The following is a 20,414-nucleotide window of genomic DNA, read 5'->3' as shown; positions in this document are numbered from 1 at the left end:
TTGGAGATGGGGCCTGGTAGGAGGTGTCTGGGTCATGGGGTCAGGTACCTCATAGCTTGATGCTGTCCTCATGACACTGAGTGACTTCTCACATGAGCTGGTTGTTTAAAAGTGTGTGGCACCTCCCCCTCCACTCCCTCTCTCTTGCTTCTGCTCTGGTCATACGACATGCCTGCTCCAGCTCCGCCTTCTGCCATGAGAGAAAGCTCCCTGAGGCCGCCCCGGAAGCTGAGCAGATGCTGGTGCCATGCTTCCTATACAGCCTGCAGAACTGTGAGCCAGTTAAACCTCTTGCCATGTCCTCTTTCTGTTCCAAAGTCATTGCTAAAATCAGACTCTTCCGGCATGGTCATTTTACCTGCTGGAACCAAGAGAGGCCTAGAAATCACAGAAAGTTTGAGTTTTTGCCATATTTTCTTAACTAGATTAGCATTAGATGACACCATCACTCAAAGCTGCTGTCAACTTGATCATTTCATGTATTTATCACAAACTTCTGCTCCTTTAGAAAAGACAATAATTCTTTAAGAAACTCTGTCCTGGTTCAAGTGAGTAAAATCTTAATTCACTTGGGGAGACCTGACACTGAAAACACAGTGGTTTTTTTTTTTTTTGGTAACCTACTAAGAAATTATTTATTGGTGGCCTATAAAACTCTGTTCAGTCTTTACCTTGCTAATGATTTATTCTCATTAAAGTAAATGACCATCTTTGGGGAGGCATTTTATAAAAACATATTTAGGAGAAATTTCTTTGATTTATGCTATAAGGCAAATGTTGCATAATTTTTTGCCTCTGTGACTTGTAGGTTTCCACTTTGAGAGAATTCTCTCAATCTAATAATAAAGACCAAGGGCCAGAAACACTAAGATAAACAATCAAAATTTTAAAACGACCTAAGAAACAAGGTTTGTATGATACCAATGGGACGTGTGTGGAGTATCAGAAAGAAAAAGGGCTGTTGGAATAGTGCTTCAGATATTGGCTAAGTTTGACATACTCAGTGTACCATTACAGAGGCAGATGCCTGAAAGATGGCCTGAAGTCAGGAAGAACAAAACTATTCTTAGATATATATTCTAACTTAATTCACCGTAGAAAAAAGACACTTCTCACAGGAGAGAAGAAAATCAATTTGTCCTTTAAAGTGAAATAGACTAAAAGAAGAAGTAAACACACACACACTATTTAGGGTAAATTTCATCCACTCCGGAGTCTGCCACCAAGGTGATAACCTTCTAACTGTCAGAGGAATTGGCCCCAAAGTCATAGGGAGTGTTCTGAGCAGTTTCTTCAGCCATATCTGTACTTTTTACGGCATTACATGCCAAGGGAAGATGCTTCATAATGAACCAGAAACCTGGTTCATTGTTTAGGAAGATCAGAATAGTGGAAACTCTCCACACTTGCCACTCCTAAAAGTTAGACTGATAGCTATGAAGTGGGCATCCGCAAATATAAAAGCCACTGTCTGAGCTAAGTACCAGTCTCATTATGGAACAAAGCTGCATTCATTGCTTCTACTCAAGGAAAGACATCGCGAGCCAGAGAACATCTACCTTGTCCTGATCTTTGCACATTAGGGGGCTCAAGCTCTCACATGGCATTAAGTATTTTCTAGCGATTCTAGACCCACACAGTGGGGCATTGGTGGACCCCGTTGTCTCTTCAGCTCTCATTTCAAAACTGAAGATCCACTGCAGTAGGCATCTGTTTTCATTACACTATCTTCAGTCAATAAACTTTCAGTAGCTTCTTATTTCCAAGTTTCAACTACCCCGCCTGCTTTTCAATGCTTTTATTTTCTACCACTGCCCAACACACCTGGCCAGGCCAATGAAAATTCTGCCTGATCCTAAAGCCTACATTCTTTTCAGCAAATTTTTTGGTTTCTCACAGTGTCTTTTAGCTTCCTACAGCATACTGGCCTTCAGAGAAACTCTCTTCCCCCTTTGGGTCACTGGGGGTTCAGGAAATGCAAACCACTTTCGCTATCAGACTAAGCAAAATACCAACAACACTGTAAGTCTGTTACAAAATGAGCTGTTTTCCATCTGACTTTACTAGGACTCAAGATCCTTCAAGGGGCATCTAGCACAGACCTTGGCCAGAGCAGACTTTCAAATATTCGTCCAATTAATTAATTCTCTAAACCAAACAGAATATTTAAATTAGTCCCAAATTTCCCGTTCCAATTAATAGAATTATTCACTGCAGCTTCAAGATGTCCCTATAAAGAAAAGATGCTGCATAAGGAAATCAACCTTCCGAATTTCAGAAGACAATCTCACAGCTCTGCTCTAAGAGCCTCTCCCCAAAGCAAGAGCACCCAGAAGACCATCCCATTAACAGAAGCTCTGAAAATCTGTAAAAGAAGTTCCGGAGTTGGGCACGTACTAAAGCATCAAGTAATCTTCTGATTTTTACAAACACTAAGAAAAATAGTAAGGACAAAAATCTTTATTTTTGAAAACCTCCTTTGACAGTATTAAACCTAGATGATACTAACAAACACATAATAAAGACATGAACCAAGACTTTTGCCATCTATAACTACTGTTTTGGGGAATGCGATGTGAAGCCTATGTTCTGATAAAAGCGAGCCACATTACAATAGCCTCTACTGAATGGAACACACTTTCACAACTCTTTTATACACACATGTGCACAAAAAACCACACACGCCAGCACAATATTACGATATTTCTCTGTTTTCCTTAACAACAGTATGTTTTTTAAAACTGGCAAAGCTGGATGTTACGGCCAATGCTTTAGGCTTACATTTTAGTTTTGCTTTACTTTACAATCCATTTCCTGGGGCCAAGTAATTTTTTTTTTAAGTATTCAGAAACATGTGCTACTGTAGTCGCATGCTCAAAACCCCCATGTGGAAACAGTCCTCTAGACTTATACATTCATTCTTAAAAGCCTGGAGTATACAAACAAAGATGCAGTGGGCAGAGAGCCAGTTAATAAATCTCATTTCCGACTAGCATCTGCATGAAACAGAGCTATAGGGAGTATCCTCTCCAGGGAGATCCAGAGCACGACTCATTCACTCTGTGAATTAAACAGTGTCACCTCGGATGGCCCACACCACATTTATTTTTTAAGCAGCTCTTAAAACATATAGATTTCTAGCATTCATAAACACAGTGAGGGAGCTGAGGCTGAGAAGATCACACAGGAGTGAAAACATGTCTCTACAACTCTGCAAAGCCATTTTTGTACTTTTTTCAATTGGAGTGACTAATCCAGGGGTAATTTTCTAAAGGAAACTTGCTTTTCTAATCAAGGTGCACACTAGTTTCACTAATGAGTTGCTGCCCGTTCTGTTCCATGCTGTGAAAATGGGTTTTGTTTACACTGTCGGATACCTGGATTAAGAGACGTGGGTCAGGAACCAAATTTGACTTACTTATGAACAATATGGTGCAAATGCTATAACAGTAATGTCTCCTCCTCCAAAGAATGACTGCTTGCCCATTAACAATTCTCAGGGGAGCCACCCTATCCTCTAGGTGTTAGCTCCTCCTCTCACCTGTGCTGCCAGCAAGGTGAGACGTTCTTGTCCAAGAGCCCTTTTTCAGTAACAACAGTATTCTTATGTTTACGTAGCTTTTGAAGGAAATTATTTGTTTTAAATATTGAGTTTAGCCTCATAATATCCTCTAAGAACGGGGGCTAGATATTTTTATATGTAACAGGCAAAGGTAGAAAATAAAGCCTAAGGCTGGGCACGGTGGCTCACACCCGTAATCCCAGCACTTTCGGAGGCCAAGGCGGGTGGATCGCTTGAGGCCAGGAGTTGGAGACCAGCCTGACCAACATGGTGAAACCCCGTCTCTACCAAAAATACAAAATTAGCCGGGCGTGGTGGCACATGCCTGTAATCCCAGCTACTCATGAGGCTGAGGCAGGAGAATCTCTTGAACCTGGGAGGCGGAGGTTGCAAGTGGGCAGAGATTGAGCCATTGCACGCCAACCTGGGCAACAAGAGCAAAATTCTCTCAAAAAAAAAAAAAAAAAAAAAAAAGAAAAGCCTAAGATAAAGGACCTGTGGGGGACCTACCTAGGAGTCAGTAAAGGATCCAGGGAGAGAATTCCCTCTGATCTTGCCAGGGAACTGGGCTCACTCAACCCCACCCCACCATAAGGGACTCCACCCAGAACTTCCAGGCATACCTTCATTGTTGAGGGCTATACCAAACCTATAGCCAAGGCAAAACTTTTATTTGGTTAACTCTCTACTCACACTTTCAAATTGCCTTCCAAGTTTCCTCAGCAATTAAATGGCTATATTATTCCAGTCTTGGGATGCCAAAATAATGATGGAATGTTTCCTGGATAGAAAAATGTATCACATTTTTCCTTTTCCTATGCCCCTCCAAAAAAATAAGTGGTAATTATTACACTGGACATCCACTTTGAAAGAAAAACAGACGAAGGAAAACATCGTATGTGTCTGACTCCATGTGCACCCTTTGTATAACACAAGACAAATGCAATTTGAGAGGCTTCCTTCTTCATTTAGTCTATGACACCTCTCACTATATCATCCAGTAATCCTATTATATCAAATACAAATGCAGTGATGCTCTTAGTGACTTAAGAATTTGTTCAGTAAGATCTTTATTAAAATTCAGTTTTGTTTTTACATAATTTTGAACACCATTATAGGGACTCAGAAAGCAAACTGGAAATAATTTAGGAAATGCAAATAATAGCTTGGGTTGAATTAAAGAGGTAAATAAAATTTCATTTTAAAGCAATAATCTGTCAACAAAACGTAACATTTAACCTTTCTGTCAAATGATTTTCCATTGCCATTTCAAGTTAGTTTACATGAGTAATAAAACCCAACCAGGCAACTTCCTTTGGCCCATGGGGTAAAATTCGAACTCTGTCTTAAAAGCAACTGCTACCTACACAGCAGGGATTAAATCATCTAGAAAATAAAGGCTTCAAATTTATTTTCTATTAAAAAAAACAGTTCAAACAAGTGAGATTTAAAATCGCTTCAAGTTTTTTGTTTTTAAATTCTATTTTTAGGCTTTGGGATGGTCACGGAGGAAAAAGGTGGAGGAGTAAGAAGAGCAGAGGCCCAAATTTCCAATCACAGGGTCTTCGAAAGGAGAGCCCCAGAAGTTGTGGACCAATTTTGATTTACATTAAGAGAATAACAAGCACTTGAAATCTGTAAGAATGCCATGTCAACACATTAGCTGGAACCATAAGGCATGAGATTTTGGTGACCTCATGGGCACAGCCAAAATTAACTTCAAGTATTTATATAACTGCCAGAGATGACAGGGCAAAGGTTGCTTATAATTTTTTTTTTTTTTTTTTTTTTGAGTCAACAAATAGTGCATTTCTTTGGCCAAAGAGAAAGGAAGTAGGGTACTTTCTGGTCCTATTTTGTGATATGCAACATTTATACACACAATATTCTACCCATAATGCCATCTAAATGTTTAGATGACGGCTCTAAAAAGGAAAAAAAGAGTTATTTCCTGTTGCTCATTAGCTGAGAGGATGCGCTTTAGAGGTATGTGTGCTCTGCCTCAAAGCAAAAGCATTGTTAGCGTTTATCAAGGTAACATTTAAAAATAACTACCCCAGTACAAAAGAACTTCAGAGGAAATATGACTGAAGCTATCAGTCTCCCTTCAAGTCTGGCCTTGAGCTGCATAAGACTCTAGCTGCATTCTCCATTACATTGTTATCCTTATCAAACAATGCAAACAATTTTAATGAGCTTATCTACTAGAACATATTGCCAGATATGTTAATGTAAAAATGATGCCAACTGTACAGGCCAACTCATTAATCAAAAGGCTCACAATACAATGACCAAGATCAGTCCCATCCTCAAAACAGACCTCAGTAAAATACGAGGAATTACCTTCCTACTGTAAATAAGAAGGAAAGGCTCCCCACCCAAGCGGTGGCCATAAACTCCTTAGAAAATGCAAAACAGCGCCCAGTTTTTTTCAAGTCCTTTACAGTCTAGTCTCTTTCTAACAAACCTAGGATTCTATGGAGAAAATTTTGGTGAATGTCTGACACTGTGACCTCTGCTGTCAATCCCTGCACCAATCAGCGAGCAGAATTCTTACAAAGCTCCATCAATCTGGCGGTTTAACATCACAGACTGCAGCTTAATCTAGAGGATTCCATCTTTCCTGCACACTCTCCAGGTTAAGCGCAAACGTTTTTCTCCCCATCCTCCCGTTTTCTGCCTTTTGGCACAGCTACCTAATGGCTCCTTTAAAATCTAAAAGGGAAGGAGGAAAGGAAGTGCTACTGCCTGTCTCCCTTTGGACAGCGGGGGGAAAACAGCATGCATTTTTATCAGTGTGGAAGGAAAGAGATGGAGGGAGACCCCTTGCAGGCAGCAAACCTATTCACAAAATGCTTTCCATCTGCAGTCGCGGAGCCTCAATGCAAACCCAACATGACACATGGAAACAGATACCAAATAATCACAACCGCCTTCACAAATGTATGCCTGCAGCAGGGGTCGCAGGCAGTGTCTGCTCCATTATATAACGGGCTGGATTTCCGCGCGCCCTCACCGCGGTCCCCGGCGCTGCTCTCGTGCCAGCCCCATTACCTGTAGGAACGCTCCCCGCGCACTGTGTGCTTCCGGAAAGGAATGATGGTCCCGTTATTATCCTGGATGATGTCGTTGTTGTTCTCGCCATTTGGGGACAGGGTTTGGGTCGGCCCAGGCATTGGCGCACTCCCGAGAAAGGGAACAAACCGCTGTGGGCTGGCTGGTGAGGAAGGTAGCTGCGTCTTCCCGCTCGCTTGCCTGCTCCGCACGGACCGTGCCTGCCGCCTGCTCGCTCACTGCCTTCTCCCAGCTCCTGCTCGCGCCCCGCCCTCCTGCGGCCCCGCCCTCTGGCAGCTGACGTCAGAGCGCCGGCAGCAGCACCCTGGTCACGTGGCCGGCCTGTCGCCATGGCAACCCGCTAACTCATCACCTCGCCTCAATTCGCACAGGGCCGCGGCGTGACCACGCCAGCAGCTCCAGGCAGGCACCGGGGTAGGCCTACATCTGGCATGTAAAACCCCAGGCCACCCTGCAGCCCCCCTCGCAGACTCGCCTTGTCTGAAAACCAGCTCTTCCTCTAACCATTTCCTTTCCGACCCGTGCTCCAACTGCAGCTGTGTACACAAAAGAACGATTCATGCGAAGGGGTGTAGGAGACCCTTTAACTCCTTCAATACCAAGTTTTTATGCCATGACAATTAAACTTGGTCAGGTTTCAGAAAAACCTAAAAAGGACGTGGTGGCCAGCTTGTAGAAAAGGTATCAGACTAAGAGGTTAACATTTCTGCCTTTCTCCCTTTCTCCAAATAGCAGCAACCATCTCCCCAAAAACAAGCCAAAAAGCAAAAACCTACAAGGAAGCTGTATTTCCTTCTAATCAATGTAGCCTTTAATAATGTGAGGATTAAAGATGGCAAATTAAGAGATCATCTGTACAAAGGAATCCCAAAGAGGGGTTTTCTGTTAAAAAAAAAGATAACCACCATTTTAGAACATCACAGTTACCCAAAACCCTCCAATTCAAATTCTTTATGCTGCCTCCTGATACAGATCATTAATTCGTTGCCATTTATTCTATTTCCATTTGAATTACACAAGTGATCACCTCATTTAGTATTTGAAAGTGCTTAACATTCAAGCTGTTCTATATCCTTGCAATGCAGTTTTCAAATATATTGGCTATGTGACAAATACTATTATTATTCCCATTTTAAAGATGAGTAAACTAGTAAGATTAAGTAAATTGCTTAAGGTCACACAGCTAGGAGGTGAACTGAAGCTTCCAAGTGACATGTGACTGGACACTAATGATCTGTAATATGAGCTCAATAAATATTATAAATCAAGGTAAGAATCAAGTACTTCCAAGATGACTGTTGTGAAAAGATAACTGTGAACAGAATTGCTAGCACTGTGCAGTCTATGGGTTAGATTATAAACTCAAAAGACCCTGTATATGTTCAACGCTGTCCTCCACAGAGGAGAGGAGATTTTTTATTATTATTATTTTTTAGAGGCGGAGTCTCGCTCTGTCGCCAAGGCTGGAGTGCAGTGGCGCAATCTCAGCTCACTGCAACCTCTGCCTCTTGGGTTCTAGCAGTTCTCCCTCCTCAGCCTCCCAAGTAGCTGCGATTACAGGTGCACACCACCACACACAGCTAATTTTTGTATTTTAGTGGAGACAAGGTTTCACCGTGTTGCCCAAGCTGGTCTCGAACTCCTGAGCTTAGGCAGTCCACCCACCTTGGCCTCCCAAAGTGCTAGGATTACAGGTATGAGCCACCACGCCCAGCCAGGAGAGATTTTGAAGGATTCTCTGCTTATCAGCAGTGGTCTCTGACCTTTTATAGGGTGAAAAGGGAAGAAGAATTGGGGTGTAAAAGATGCAGCATAAATATATGTGTCAGAAAGTATTAAGCTATGACTCACTCCGTATCATTGTATGGTTTATCAGCTTTATCATTTTGTGATACAGATATTAAAAACAAGTAAATACTTTGTCATTCCTGACAATTCTTCAGCATATGTCCCTGGTAATCAGTTATTTCTGGTATCAAGTTTCTGGAATTAGAATCAAATGTTTTACAACCCAGATGGTAATGATAATCTCAAACAAGGGGCCCTACTTTTTTCCTTTCTATTTTATACTTTCCTCTTGGGCTATTATTTTAATAATTTTATCTTTTGCTTCTCCAGTTAGTCCACAGTGCACAAGTTGATTCCTTCATCCACATCTCACTTTACATAAGATTTTTTTTCTTATACAATCAGATCCAATTCTGACCTAAGACTTACAAGGTACACAGATGAATATCTAAGTACCAAAGATACACACCAAGCTTCACATTGCACTATGAGCTAAAGGGGCATGACAGTGTAGTCATTCTTGCAAAGACCCATGCTTCCTCTTACTGTTTCTGTTACTTGACCTGCTGCTGTCAATTTCCTTACTAATTTGCTCCCTTTCACAAAACTTCCCCTTTTGTGGGGGGCAGTCTGAAATTGAAAGGCACAGTCTACAAATCAAATATTTAATGTCCTCAGAGTATGCTCTCAATCTGGGTTCTTTAGTACAGATCACTTTTCCATGATCCCATATTTAAGTAATATGTAAAACATAATTTGTGTCATTGTGGGGACTAAATTTGTCAGAATTTGAATGCATAGTTCATTGATCATACTAACTAATTCTGTGGAGAGAACACACCCACTTTGTTTCTAGTCTGCTCATGAAGGAAGGGATGGGATGATGGCCAAGAATTTGGGCTGATGGTCTAAAAAGGGAGGGGCTGTGAGTCAGGTGAAGGGCCCCAAGGGCCCTGTAAATCTTCCTCTAAGACTGCTCTGAGCCACACTACTATAAAGGGACCCATAGAACTCCAGAGACCAGTGATTACCCTCTGAGATGCAGGGGTAACAGGGGTAATAATTTGAAAATGTTAAACAGATGTGTTTTCGTTCCTCTCCTCATAAATCAGGTTACCTGGCAGCCATTTTCCAGCTGAGCCCTAGGGAAAAGGGAGGGCAAATTCCACTTTGGGAAGCAGAATGGTATGATATAGGGAAAGTACAGAAAATGCAGGAAGGATGAGGGAAGAACTCACCCTTTCCAGCCCCAACTAAGGGTAGAAAGAATGGGTGAAGGGAGGACAAGGCAGGGCCTCCCAGCTCCAGGTCTCTAGGCTCAAATCCTAGAAGGGAGACATTGGATAGGCTGAAGGCAAAGCCTAAACCTAAGGAACTTCCTTTTGCATCATTTCCCTTTTGATACTCTAGGAAACCACTACCATAAAGAGGGTCTCCCCAACACCAAGCAAGGTGTAGCCTCATCACAGTAAAGACTAAAATCGGTGGCTTAGTGTGACTAAGGAAAGGGTAGGCTTAAATTTCACTCTCAGACTCTTCTTTTGCTAGCATGCAATGTAGAAGGTATCTAGAAGTTTCTGTCTGTCCTATAAGGGGATAATCAGGAAGTGGAGCAGATGTTGCTATCAGAGGGCTGAGTTTGTGATGGTGGTAGGGGTAGAGGGTGTCAGGAGGGAGTGCCTTTACAGCAGAGGTGAAGTGACATTTAAGTGGGTCCACAGAATGGAACATTGAAGGCAGAGCCCAAATAGGAGAAATAGCCAGCTCTGAGGAATCTACACAGGGTCAGGCCCACAACTGTAGAGAGAGAGATACTACAGCTGTAGGGGTCAGCATAGACCACCAGCAGAATGCCCATAGATGAGATCAGACCAGTGACTCCTCAGCAGACTCAGATATTACAAGCCCAAGAACCAGCGTGAGACCAGGAGGCCCCTACTCTCCCACCCTCTTGTGTTCCTATAAGCCCCACTCACCTATTCCTACAGACATCATCTTGCAGAGGGGCCAGGGAAAGGAAAGATATATAGAGACTGAATAGTCACCCAAGAGATGATTTAGACCATCCATCCAAAGATGGTCTACAATGGAAGAGGCTGTAATACTGTGAACTAGTAAGTTTAACACTATTTCTGGTTCCCCACTACCCAGCAGGGTAGGGAGAATTAGTCAGGTCATCCTAAGAGGGGGAAAAAAAGACTAAGCTAAAATGTGTTTGTACATATGACTGTGGATTCAGGTTTTGTCTTATGTGCACAGGTATATCTAAAATAAAGCATGTGCTGACCATTGCCCTTCACCACCAACTGCCTATTGGAAAATAACTCCTGTCACCAAGCATCAGCATTAAAGAGGGGTCCTGGGTCCTGGGCTTGACTTCACCAGATCCAGGTTCTATGACTTGGCAAGTTACTTTGTATCTCTAACATTTAGTTTCCTCATTGATAAAGTAGGGTAATAATGCTGGTTTCTCCATAGTGCTGCTGTATGGAGATTAAATTATATAACTTATTTAAAGCACTTACCCCAGTGGCTATATAACAAATGCTCTTTAGTGGCAAATGTAATTTTTAAGTAATATGTTAGGCATATCCTAAAACATTCATTCATCCATTTGAAACTTAAAACGGACTTCCTTGTATACTAGGAGCTGGTGAAAAAGAAAAGTCTCAGGCTTTCACTTCAAGGAACTCCCAGTGTTGTAGGTGAGCAAGGGTAAAAATAACTGTCAATTATGATTTCAACACAAGTGCTATAGCAATGGTACCACATAGGGTAGGATGGGACCATTGAAGGTGAGCACCTAAGTCAGAATGGAAACTTGGAAGTAAGTCTGAAAAGTACACCTAAAATATTGGATGAGTAATAATAGGAACCTTTTTCTTTACAGTTCATTTTCTATGCACCAGACAGAATGTGAGATCCCTTAGAGCAAAGGCTTCAGGAGTTTTGTTCACTGCTCTATCTGCAGTTCCTGGAGCAGGACCTGGCAGATAGTAGGCACTCAATGAATATATAATGAATTCATTTATTCAACAAATGTAATCTGATTTGATTCTCACAGCAACCCTAATGAGAAAACATTAAGTTCAGTGAGAAGCAACTCATTCAGGATTGGATATTAGGTTTTCTTAGCTTATTTTGTTTGAAGCAAAAGTTCACAGGCTTATCCATTAGGTTATATTGTCATTTAAAAGAGGAATGGCAGTGTAGAGGGAAGATAAAGGGCTTTTCAAGCAACTATTCCTACATGCAGAGGTAGGAAAGGTTATAACATCTCTGGGAAACAGCAGGCTGTTTAGTATGGACAGAAAACACAGTGGCAGGAGATGGGGCAAGGATGAAGGTGCAGAAAGGTCTTATGGCCAAGCGAAGGAGCTTGATCTTAATTCTGAAGGTGACCTGGAACCACAAAGTGCTGTAAGAAGGGAAATTTATGGTGACACTTGCATCATAACAAAAAAGTCTGATGCTGACAGTACTATCGTGGATATACTGAAGAAGCAGTTTAGGTCTTCATCACTCTTTGACTCATTTTGAAGACCTAAACTAAGACAGAGGCAAGGGGTTATAAAATTCATAGGATATAACTCAGGAATTGGTGACTAATTGGATGTGGATGCAATCGTTGGTAGGAGTTAAGAGTGGATAATGAAGGAGGAAGAGACATCTCAAATGAATCCCAAGTGTATGACTTGGGTGGCCAAGTAGATAATGGTACCATTTATCAAGCTAAGGAATACAGGTTAAATTGTTCTTTTGGAAGAAAGGTTCTCATAATGTGTTTTGGACACAGAGAAGTACCTCTAGAACATGCTAGTGGTCAATACTAGCATGTAGTGTGGGTGTTCACTAAGTATTTGTTGAATAAGGGAATATATAGGTCTTAATGTGATGAGATGTGTTTGACTTGGAGATACATATTATTTGGAGGAAGTTATATAACAGGAGGTCATTACAGCTGTGAGTTCTCTCATTCAGGGAGAAAGAGAAGACCTGAGATGAAACTCTTTAAAGGCTGATGATAAAAGAGAAACCTGCAGAAAGAGACCGTGAAGGGTTTTACCTAGTAGGGCAAATCACAGGCAAGAGTGATTTCAGTGGGCCCAAAGGAGAAGCAGGTCTCACAAAGGAGGGAGAGGTCCCTAAGGTCATTCACAGAGAGTATGAATCAGATAAGGAAAAAGATATGTTTACTAGATTTGATAAGATGTTTTTAAAGATATTTTTAAAAGGCTGGGTTTCAGGTCAGACACATCAATAACTACTGAATAAAATAATGAAATCTTTTAACAGGTAGGAGGCACTGCAATTTTTCATAAAAACATGAATTTTATGACTGAAGCAAGATATTCCAGGAAGAGATATACTAAATCAGGGGTGTATCTAACGTATCTGCAACTAATGGGAATCAGCAAGTATTTGTACTAAAAAGCTCCCAGCAATACAGGAAGGATGTGTTAATTAATGACCAACTGTTAAGCATCAAATGAATTGATCCTACTTTTGGGCCCCTCTTGAGGTCTAGATCCACCAAAAATAAAAAACAAACAAACAAACAAATGTTTAAAGTGCCTGTTTGTAGAACTAGATTTCTAAAATGGACCCGGAGGATACAGAGCCAGAAGCATGAGAACAGGGAGCCAAAAAAAAAAAAAAAAGAAAAAAAGAAAGAAAAAGAAAAATCAGCAAGAGGTCCCAGCACACAGGTGCAATCGAGGAAGACTGAACCCCGGCATTAACTCGAATTTTTATTTTGAGTCCCTCGCTTATAGCACAATCATGTTTCTCTTAGAACTTAGGCCAGAGAGCACAAATAATTCTGTATTGACAGAAATCATCATCCCTCCACTTCTCCAACACATATGGTTCATCTAGAACAGGGATTTTTGCATTGCCTTGGATTTGAGAAATTCTAAACCATGATAGCAGAGAAGATATGAATTCACTAGACAGGAATGAATGTTAATCTTGATTCAATCCCAGAAACACCTACTCATCACGAATGCCTTTTTTCAGGTTAAAAATGTGTTCACTGAAGCTGATAATCACTGCTGTCAAAGGCATTCACAGCTGTCACATCACCTTAGATCGGGGCTTCCTTAGATCATTATCACCTCAAATACAGACAGAAGATTCCACTTAGCAGTCACCTCTGCTGGTTCGAGACAAGCCATTTCCCCCATGTGTATATTTTAAGATATTTTCCAGTAGGGAATGGCAGGTACAGTAGTTATCAATGGCTGAAATATATGCTTCACACCCAAAACGACAGCAGTGAAAAAGTATATGATTGGCCGGCCAATGGCACTGGCACTGAAATTGCACTGGTGGCACAGAAATGTATTTGAGACTGGTTCTTCCTCACTACCTTTAACCCAGAGGCATAGGAAGATTTTATTAGTTCTTCTGGATCTGGTGAGATTTCCATGACATGCAAATACCTCCTGGCCTTAAGTAATAGCATTTTATTTAAGAAAAATTGGTGAATAATATTTTCCTCACCAGAAAGCCGTCTTCAAAACCAACAGGCACAGGTATGCTCCTCTAGAATTGACTTTTGAGATTACTTGTCTTTGCAGATTATTCATGCTCAAAAGGCAGAATTTTTAAGTCTCCTACTTGCTAGCAAAATAGCAAGGTATCTATGATGTTAAAACACAGAACACGCCATTGCATGAGATAAGATTTCTCTCTGTGTTGGAATTTATTTCTAATTTGCTTTTTCTTAGATTTTCGCAAGCTTGGATTTAATTTTGTAGAATAACTCATAGAATATGATGTGAATGCAATTTAAAAACACTCAGAGCATTATGATTTCTGTAATCATTCAATCAAATCTGTACGATGTGAGGCTTCAGTCTATTAAATAAAAATGTGCTTTTGAATTATACCATCTGGCTAGATTTAAGAGCTTTAAATATGTTTTCCACAAAAATACAATCTGATAAAAGTTATAATAGAAAAGTGTATTAAGTATTAGGAATATAGAAAAGAAAGTAACCAGGCCTGGGGATACTAGAAAAGCTTCACTAAGATAGTAATATTTGAATTAGGCCTCAATCGTCCATTCTACAAATATTTATTGAGCACTTACTATGTGCTAGGAACAATTCTAGGCATCAGAGATGCAGAAATTTGTAGACAAAATTCCCTGAACTTACACTTGAGTGTATGAGCAAGTGTATGTGGTAGGGTCAGGAGACAGACAATACAAAATTAAAATATATAGTGTGTCAGATGGTGGCAAATGCTATAGAGACAATTAAAGCAAGGAAGGAGGACATGGACTACAGAGGAAGGGTGTCATAATTTTAAATGGGGTGACCAGGGTAGACATTCCTGAGAAGGTAATCTTTAATCGATGACCTGAGAGAGGTAAGGGACACAGATCTGTGATATCAGAAGAATATTTCAGGTAAAGCCAACAGAAAGTGCAAAGGGCCTGAGGTAGGAGCATGATTTGTTCAAGAAACATGAAGAAAGTCAGGTCACATGTATGCAACACAGTGACTGTGAATGTGTGTGTATTCTGGGCATGGGAGAGAGAGCTGTAGAAGATAAAGTCAGAAAGATCACAGAGAAACCAGAATGTGCAGGGCTTTGAAAGTCTGTTGTAAAGAACTTGGCTTAAAACCAAAGTTAGAAACCAGGCATTTGCAGGAGTGTTAGCAGTGGCAACAGCGATGTGGGGATATTCTCTAGTCACATTAAAAGCAACACCTAATATTTGAATACTTTTTATGGGCCAAGTGCTATGCTTAACAATGAGGAGGTATTTTATTCTCACAAGAAAGGGGCTATTCTAAGTCCCATTTGTCACAGGAGGTAACTAGTTCAATAACTTAGCCAGATAACCAGACAGGAAATGGCAGAGCTGAGCACAAACACACTTGCCAGATGTCAAACATGTCATTCTTCTTCCCTAGCTCAGTCTACCTTCCACTAAGGTCTGATTAACCTGGAAGGAAGAATGCAGAATCCAGGGTGGGGAGTGGCAGGGATGAGATAGTAGACGGTTGCAGAGGCAAGAGACTGTTGCCATAAAACAGCACTTCCATGTAGGGAGCAAGGAAATAAAACCATACCAGGGCTGAGAGACAGAGAGAATAAAAAGGACCCAGGGATGGGAGGCTGTACAGGATAGCAGTATCCATGAGAGTGAGAGATCGGAAGAAATGGAGGGAGAGGAGCTATAAATTACGGTTAAGAAAAAAGAGGAGGGGAGGGAGGAAGAAATGCTAGGATTTGGGGTTAGCAGTATATGCGATTGATAGAGAAAAAAATAATTTTCTTATCCTTATTTATAGTGATTAGCTATTTTATTTCTCAGTAAGCCTCAGTTAGCAATGTCCATTTCTTTGATACCTTCTGGAGGAAAAGGAAACCGCAGGCATTTTTTTGGTATTTGTATTCAAAGCTACAATCTGCTTTCATTTTCACTATGCCAAGACTGTTATAATTCAACCATCCAGCTACAGACATGTCTATTTGAGTGCTCTCGTTAAAATGTGTCTATGTCCAATTTCATGAAATTCCTCTATTTCCTTTCTCTATTTTATTTCCATCTTAAAATAAAATGTATCCTTTTGAAGTGACTGGGTAGGACAGCTAAAAGGGATTAAAAGGCATCTTGGGCTCAGCTGGGTATCAAGAGAAATGAAGAGACTCCAAGTACTGCTAACAAATAAATAATCTTGCAGACAATTCAGAAGCTTCCCAGAGAAGATTTCCTTAGGTTCTTAAAAATCAACTAACTCACTGGGCTTTATTTCTGACTTTGATATTAAAGAGTGCAAGCTGAGTGGCAACTCCTTACTATAAATACAAAGGAAGTCAGGAGAAAGTGGGGAAATGGTCATTCCATCAGGTGCCAGGGACCTCCAGAGCTACTCAGAACCCAGGCCATCAAGTGGCAACCAGGGACATTGGAAGGAAGTGTCTTCCTGAGCCTGGAACTTTTCTGTCAAGTCTGATGTGTACCACGGCAGTGCTATGGCTTGTGGATGGCTCCTCTAGAGCGTGTCAAGGGAACATGAGGCCGGCAGCTGGAAAGCAGTGTGAGTAATGGAAGAGAAATTCTTCATTTTCTGACCTCATCCAAATAAAATTTTTTAAAAGAAAATTAAAGCAGCTTATTTCATTAGGAAAAAAATGCAACTGGAAATCATGAAGTAAGACTAAGTTTCCATCAGAAATGTTTTAATTAGAGCTTATGTTTTGTTTCCTCAAGTGCTTAGACACCAAGCATCTTCCTGTTCTCAATTCACATTGACTCAACATGTACAGAAAGTGGAAACGAAGGGTCCAATTGCATAGCGTAGCACATGAAAACATAATGGGCCTCCTTTAAGAAGCCTCCATTTAACTTCTACATAAAGGAATCAGACCCCTAGGAAAACCAGAGGTCTTAGTCTTAATATGTGAGACATAATGAGTTAATAGTTAGCTGATAGATCTAGAATCAATGCTTGGAATGAACTTCTCTACACAGCCTGTCTTCACACCATTCCCACCAGCCCACAATTCCAGTCTCGTTGGGGCAGATCCTATCTGCCTTCAATGATGCAATGAAATCATGAATGAGAAATAATGGCATGTAGTATAAAGAGCATGCACAATGAATATTATTTTGTTTGCTCGTCCCTCTTTTGGGAAATTATTTCTTCAAACCCTGTGGTTGTAGCAGAGCTTGCCAAATATAATTATTCCATCCTCTAGACCCTGAGGATTGATTCAGAGAAAGGCCTATGACCCAAATCAGGTCATTTAGAATAGTTCTCTAGATTTTTCTAAAATTAGAACTGTAATGTGTATGTTTTTGGGGGGTTGGGGGATGGTATCTTCCTTATAAAAGGTAGTACTTAGGAATTAAGAAAATATAGTATACATTATATATTTACTATATTTTACACAGAAGAATAGCAAAATTCAGAGTTCATGGTTTCGATGAACACACTTTGTTTTTTTGTTTTTTTTTGTTTTTTTTTTTAATTTATTTATTATTATTATACTGTAAGTTGTAGGGTACATGTGCATAACGTGCAGGTTTGTTACATATGTATACTTGTGCCTTGTTGGTGTGCTGCACCCATCAACTCGTCATTTACATCAGGTATAACTCCCAATGCAATCCCTCCCCCCGCCCCCCTCCCCATGATAGGCCCCGGTGTGTGATGTTCCCCTTCCCGAGTCCAAGTGATCTCATTGTTCAGTTCCCACCTATGAGTGAGAACATGCGGTGTTTGGTTTTCTGTTCTTGTGATAGTTTGCTAAGAATGATGGATTCCAGCTGCATCCATGTCCCTACAAAGGACACAAACTCATCCTTTTTTATGGCTGCATAGTATTCCATGGTGTATATATGCCACATTTTCTTAATCCAATCTGTCACTGATGGACACTTGGGTTGATTCCAAGTCTTTGCTATTGTGAATAGTGCTGCAATAAACATACGTGTGCATGTGTCTTTATAGCAGCATAATTTATAATCCTTTGGGTATATACCCAGTAATGGGATGGCTGGGTCATATGGTACATCTAGTTCTAGATCCTTGAGGAATCGCCATACTGTTTTCCATAATGGTTGAACTAGTTTACAATCCCACCAACAGTGTAAAAGTGTTCCTATTTCTCCACATCCTCTCCAGCACCTGTTGTTTCCTGACTTTTGAATGATCGCCATTCTAACTGGTGTGAGATGGTATCTCATTGTGGTTTTGATTTGCATTTCTCTGATGGCCAGTGATGATGAGCATTTTTTCATGTGTTTGTTGGCTGTATGAATGTCTTCTTTTGAGAAATGTCTATTCATATCCTTTGCCCACTTTTTGATGGGGTTGTTTGTTTTTTTCTTGTAAATTTGTTGGAGTTCTTTGTAGGTTCTGGATATTAGCCCTTTGTCAGATGAGTAGATTGCAAAAATTTTCTCCCATTCTGTAGGTTGCCTGTTCACTCTGATGGTAGTTTCTTTTGCTGTGCAGAAGCTCTTTAGTTTAATGAGATCCCATTTGTCAATTTTGGCTTTTGCTGCCGTTGCTTTTGGTGTTTTAGACATGAAGTCTTTGCCCATGCCTATGTCCTGAATGGTACTACCTAGATTTTCCTCTAGGATTTTTATGGTATTAGGTCTAACATTTAAGTCTCTAATCCATCTTGAATTAATTTTCGTATAAGGAGTAAGGAAAGGATCCAGTTTCAGCTTTCTACTTATGGCTAGCCAATTTTCCCAGCACCATTTATTAAATAGGGAATCCTTTCCCCATTTCTTCTTTCTCTCAGGTTTGTCAAAGATCAGATGACTGTAGATGTGTGGTATTATTTCTGAGGACTCTGTTCTGTTCCATTGGTCTATATCTCTGTTTTGGTACCAGTACCATGCTGTTTTGGTTACTGTAGCCTTGTAGTATAGTTTGAAGTCAGGTAGCGTGATGCCTCCAGCTTTGTTCTTTTGACTTAGGATTGTCTTGGAGATGCGGGCTCTTTTTTGGTTCCATATGAACTTTAAAGCAGTTTTTTCCAATTCTGTGAAGAAACTCATTGGTAGCTTGATGGGGATGGCATTGAATCTATAAATTACCTTGGGCAGTATGGCCATTTTCACGATATTGATTCTTCCTATCCATGAGCATGGTATGTTCTTCCATTTGTTTGTGTCCTCTTTTATTTCACTGAGCAGTGGTTTGTAGTTCTCCTTGAAGAGGTCCTTTACATCCCTTGTAAGTTGGATTCCTAGGTATTTGATTCTCTTTGAAGCAATTGTGAATGGAAGTTCATTCATGATTTGGCTCTCTGTTTGTCTGTTACTAGTGTATAAGAATGCTTGTGATTTTTGCACATTAATTTTGTATCCTGAGACTTTGCTGAAGTTGCTTATCAGCTTAAGGAGATTTTGGGCTGAGACAATGGGGTTTTCTAAATATACAATCATGTCATCTGCAAAGAGGGACAATTTGACTTTTTCTTTTCCTAACTGAATACCCTTGATTTCTTTCTCTTGCCTGATTGCCCTAGCCAGAACTTCCAACACTATGTTGAATAGGAGTGGTGAGAGAGGGCATCCCTGTCTTGTGCCAGTTTTCAAAGGGAATTTTTCCAGTTTTTGCCCATTCAGTATGATATTGGCTGTGGGTTTGTCATAAATAGCTCTTATTATTTTGAGGTACGTTCCATCAATACCGAATTTATTGAGCGTTTTTAGCATGAAGGGCTGTTGAATTTTGTCAAAAGCCTTTTCTGCATCTATTGAAATAATCATGTGGTTCTTGTCTTTGGTTCTGTTTATATGCTGGATTATGTTTATTGATTTGCGAATGTTGAACCAGCCTTGCATCCCAGGGATGAAGCCCACTTGATCATGGTGGATAAGCTTTTTGATGTGTTGCTGAATCCGGTTTGCCAGTATTTTATTGAGGATTTTTGCATCGATGTTCATCAGGGATATTGGTCTAAAATTCTCTTTTTTTGTTGTATCTCTGCCAGGCTTTGGTATCAGGATGATGTTGGCCTCATAAAATGAGTTAGGGAGGATTCCCTCTTTTTCTATTGATTGGAATAGTTTCAGAAGGAATGGTACCAACTCCTCCTTGTACCTCTGGTAGAATTCAGCTGTGAATCCATCTGGTCCTGGACTTTTTTTGGTTGGTAGGCTATTAATTGTTGCCTCGATTTCAGAGCCTGCTATTGGTCTATTCAGGGATTCAACTTCTTCCTGGTTTAGTCTTGGAAGAGTGTAAGTGTCCAGGAAATTATCCATTTCTTCTAGATTTTCCAGTTTATTTGCGTAGAGGTGTTTATAGTATTCTCTGATGGTAGTTTGTATTTCTGTGGGGTTGGTGGTGATATCCCCTTTTTCATTTTTAATTGCGTCGATTTGATTCTTCTCTCTTTTCTTCTTTATTAGTCTTGCTAGTGGTCTGTCAATTTTGTTGATCTTTTCAAAAAACCAACTCCTGGATTCATTGATTTTTTGGAGGGTTTTTTGAATCTC

General features: G+C 40.5%; 1 protein-coding gene across 6 annotated transcripts in view; it reads right to left on the bottom strand.

The window, feature by feature from the left end:
- The window catches only part of MAPRE2 (microtubule associated protein RP/EB family member 2), a 169,793-nt gene that overhangs the window by 97,948 nt on the left and 51,431 nt on the right, over positions 1-20,414 (bottom strand). For 2 of the 6 annotated variants that reach the window (XM_025364903.1, XM_025364904.1), the window contains exon 1: positions 6,617-6,918. The exons of 2 other annotated variants lie outside the window; for them this stretch is intronic. In XM_025364903.1, the coding sequence (XP_025220688.1) occupies positions 6,617-6,738 (122 nt within the window). In that variant the 5' untranslated portion in view covers positions 6,739-6,918. Of the gene's footprint in view, positions 1-6,511; positions 6,919-20,414 lie in introns of those variants that run through there. 2 more of the 6 variants (XM_025364909.1, XM_025364908.1) reach the window with 2 other exon arrangements.

The sequence above is a fragment of the Theropithecus gelada genome, chromosome 18 (genome assembly GCF_003255815.1).
Source record: "Theropithecus gelada isolate Dixy chromosome 18, Tgel_1.0, whole genome shotgun sequence".
NCBI lineage: Eukaryota > Metazoa > Chordata > Mammalia > Primates > Cercopithecidae > Theropithecus > Theropithecus gelada.
The sequence above is the reverse complement of the archived record's forward strand: the minus strand, read 5'-3'. Positions and strand labels throughout refer to the sequence as shown.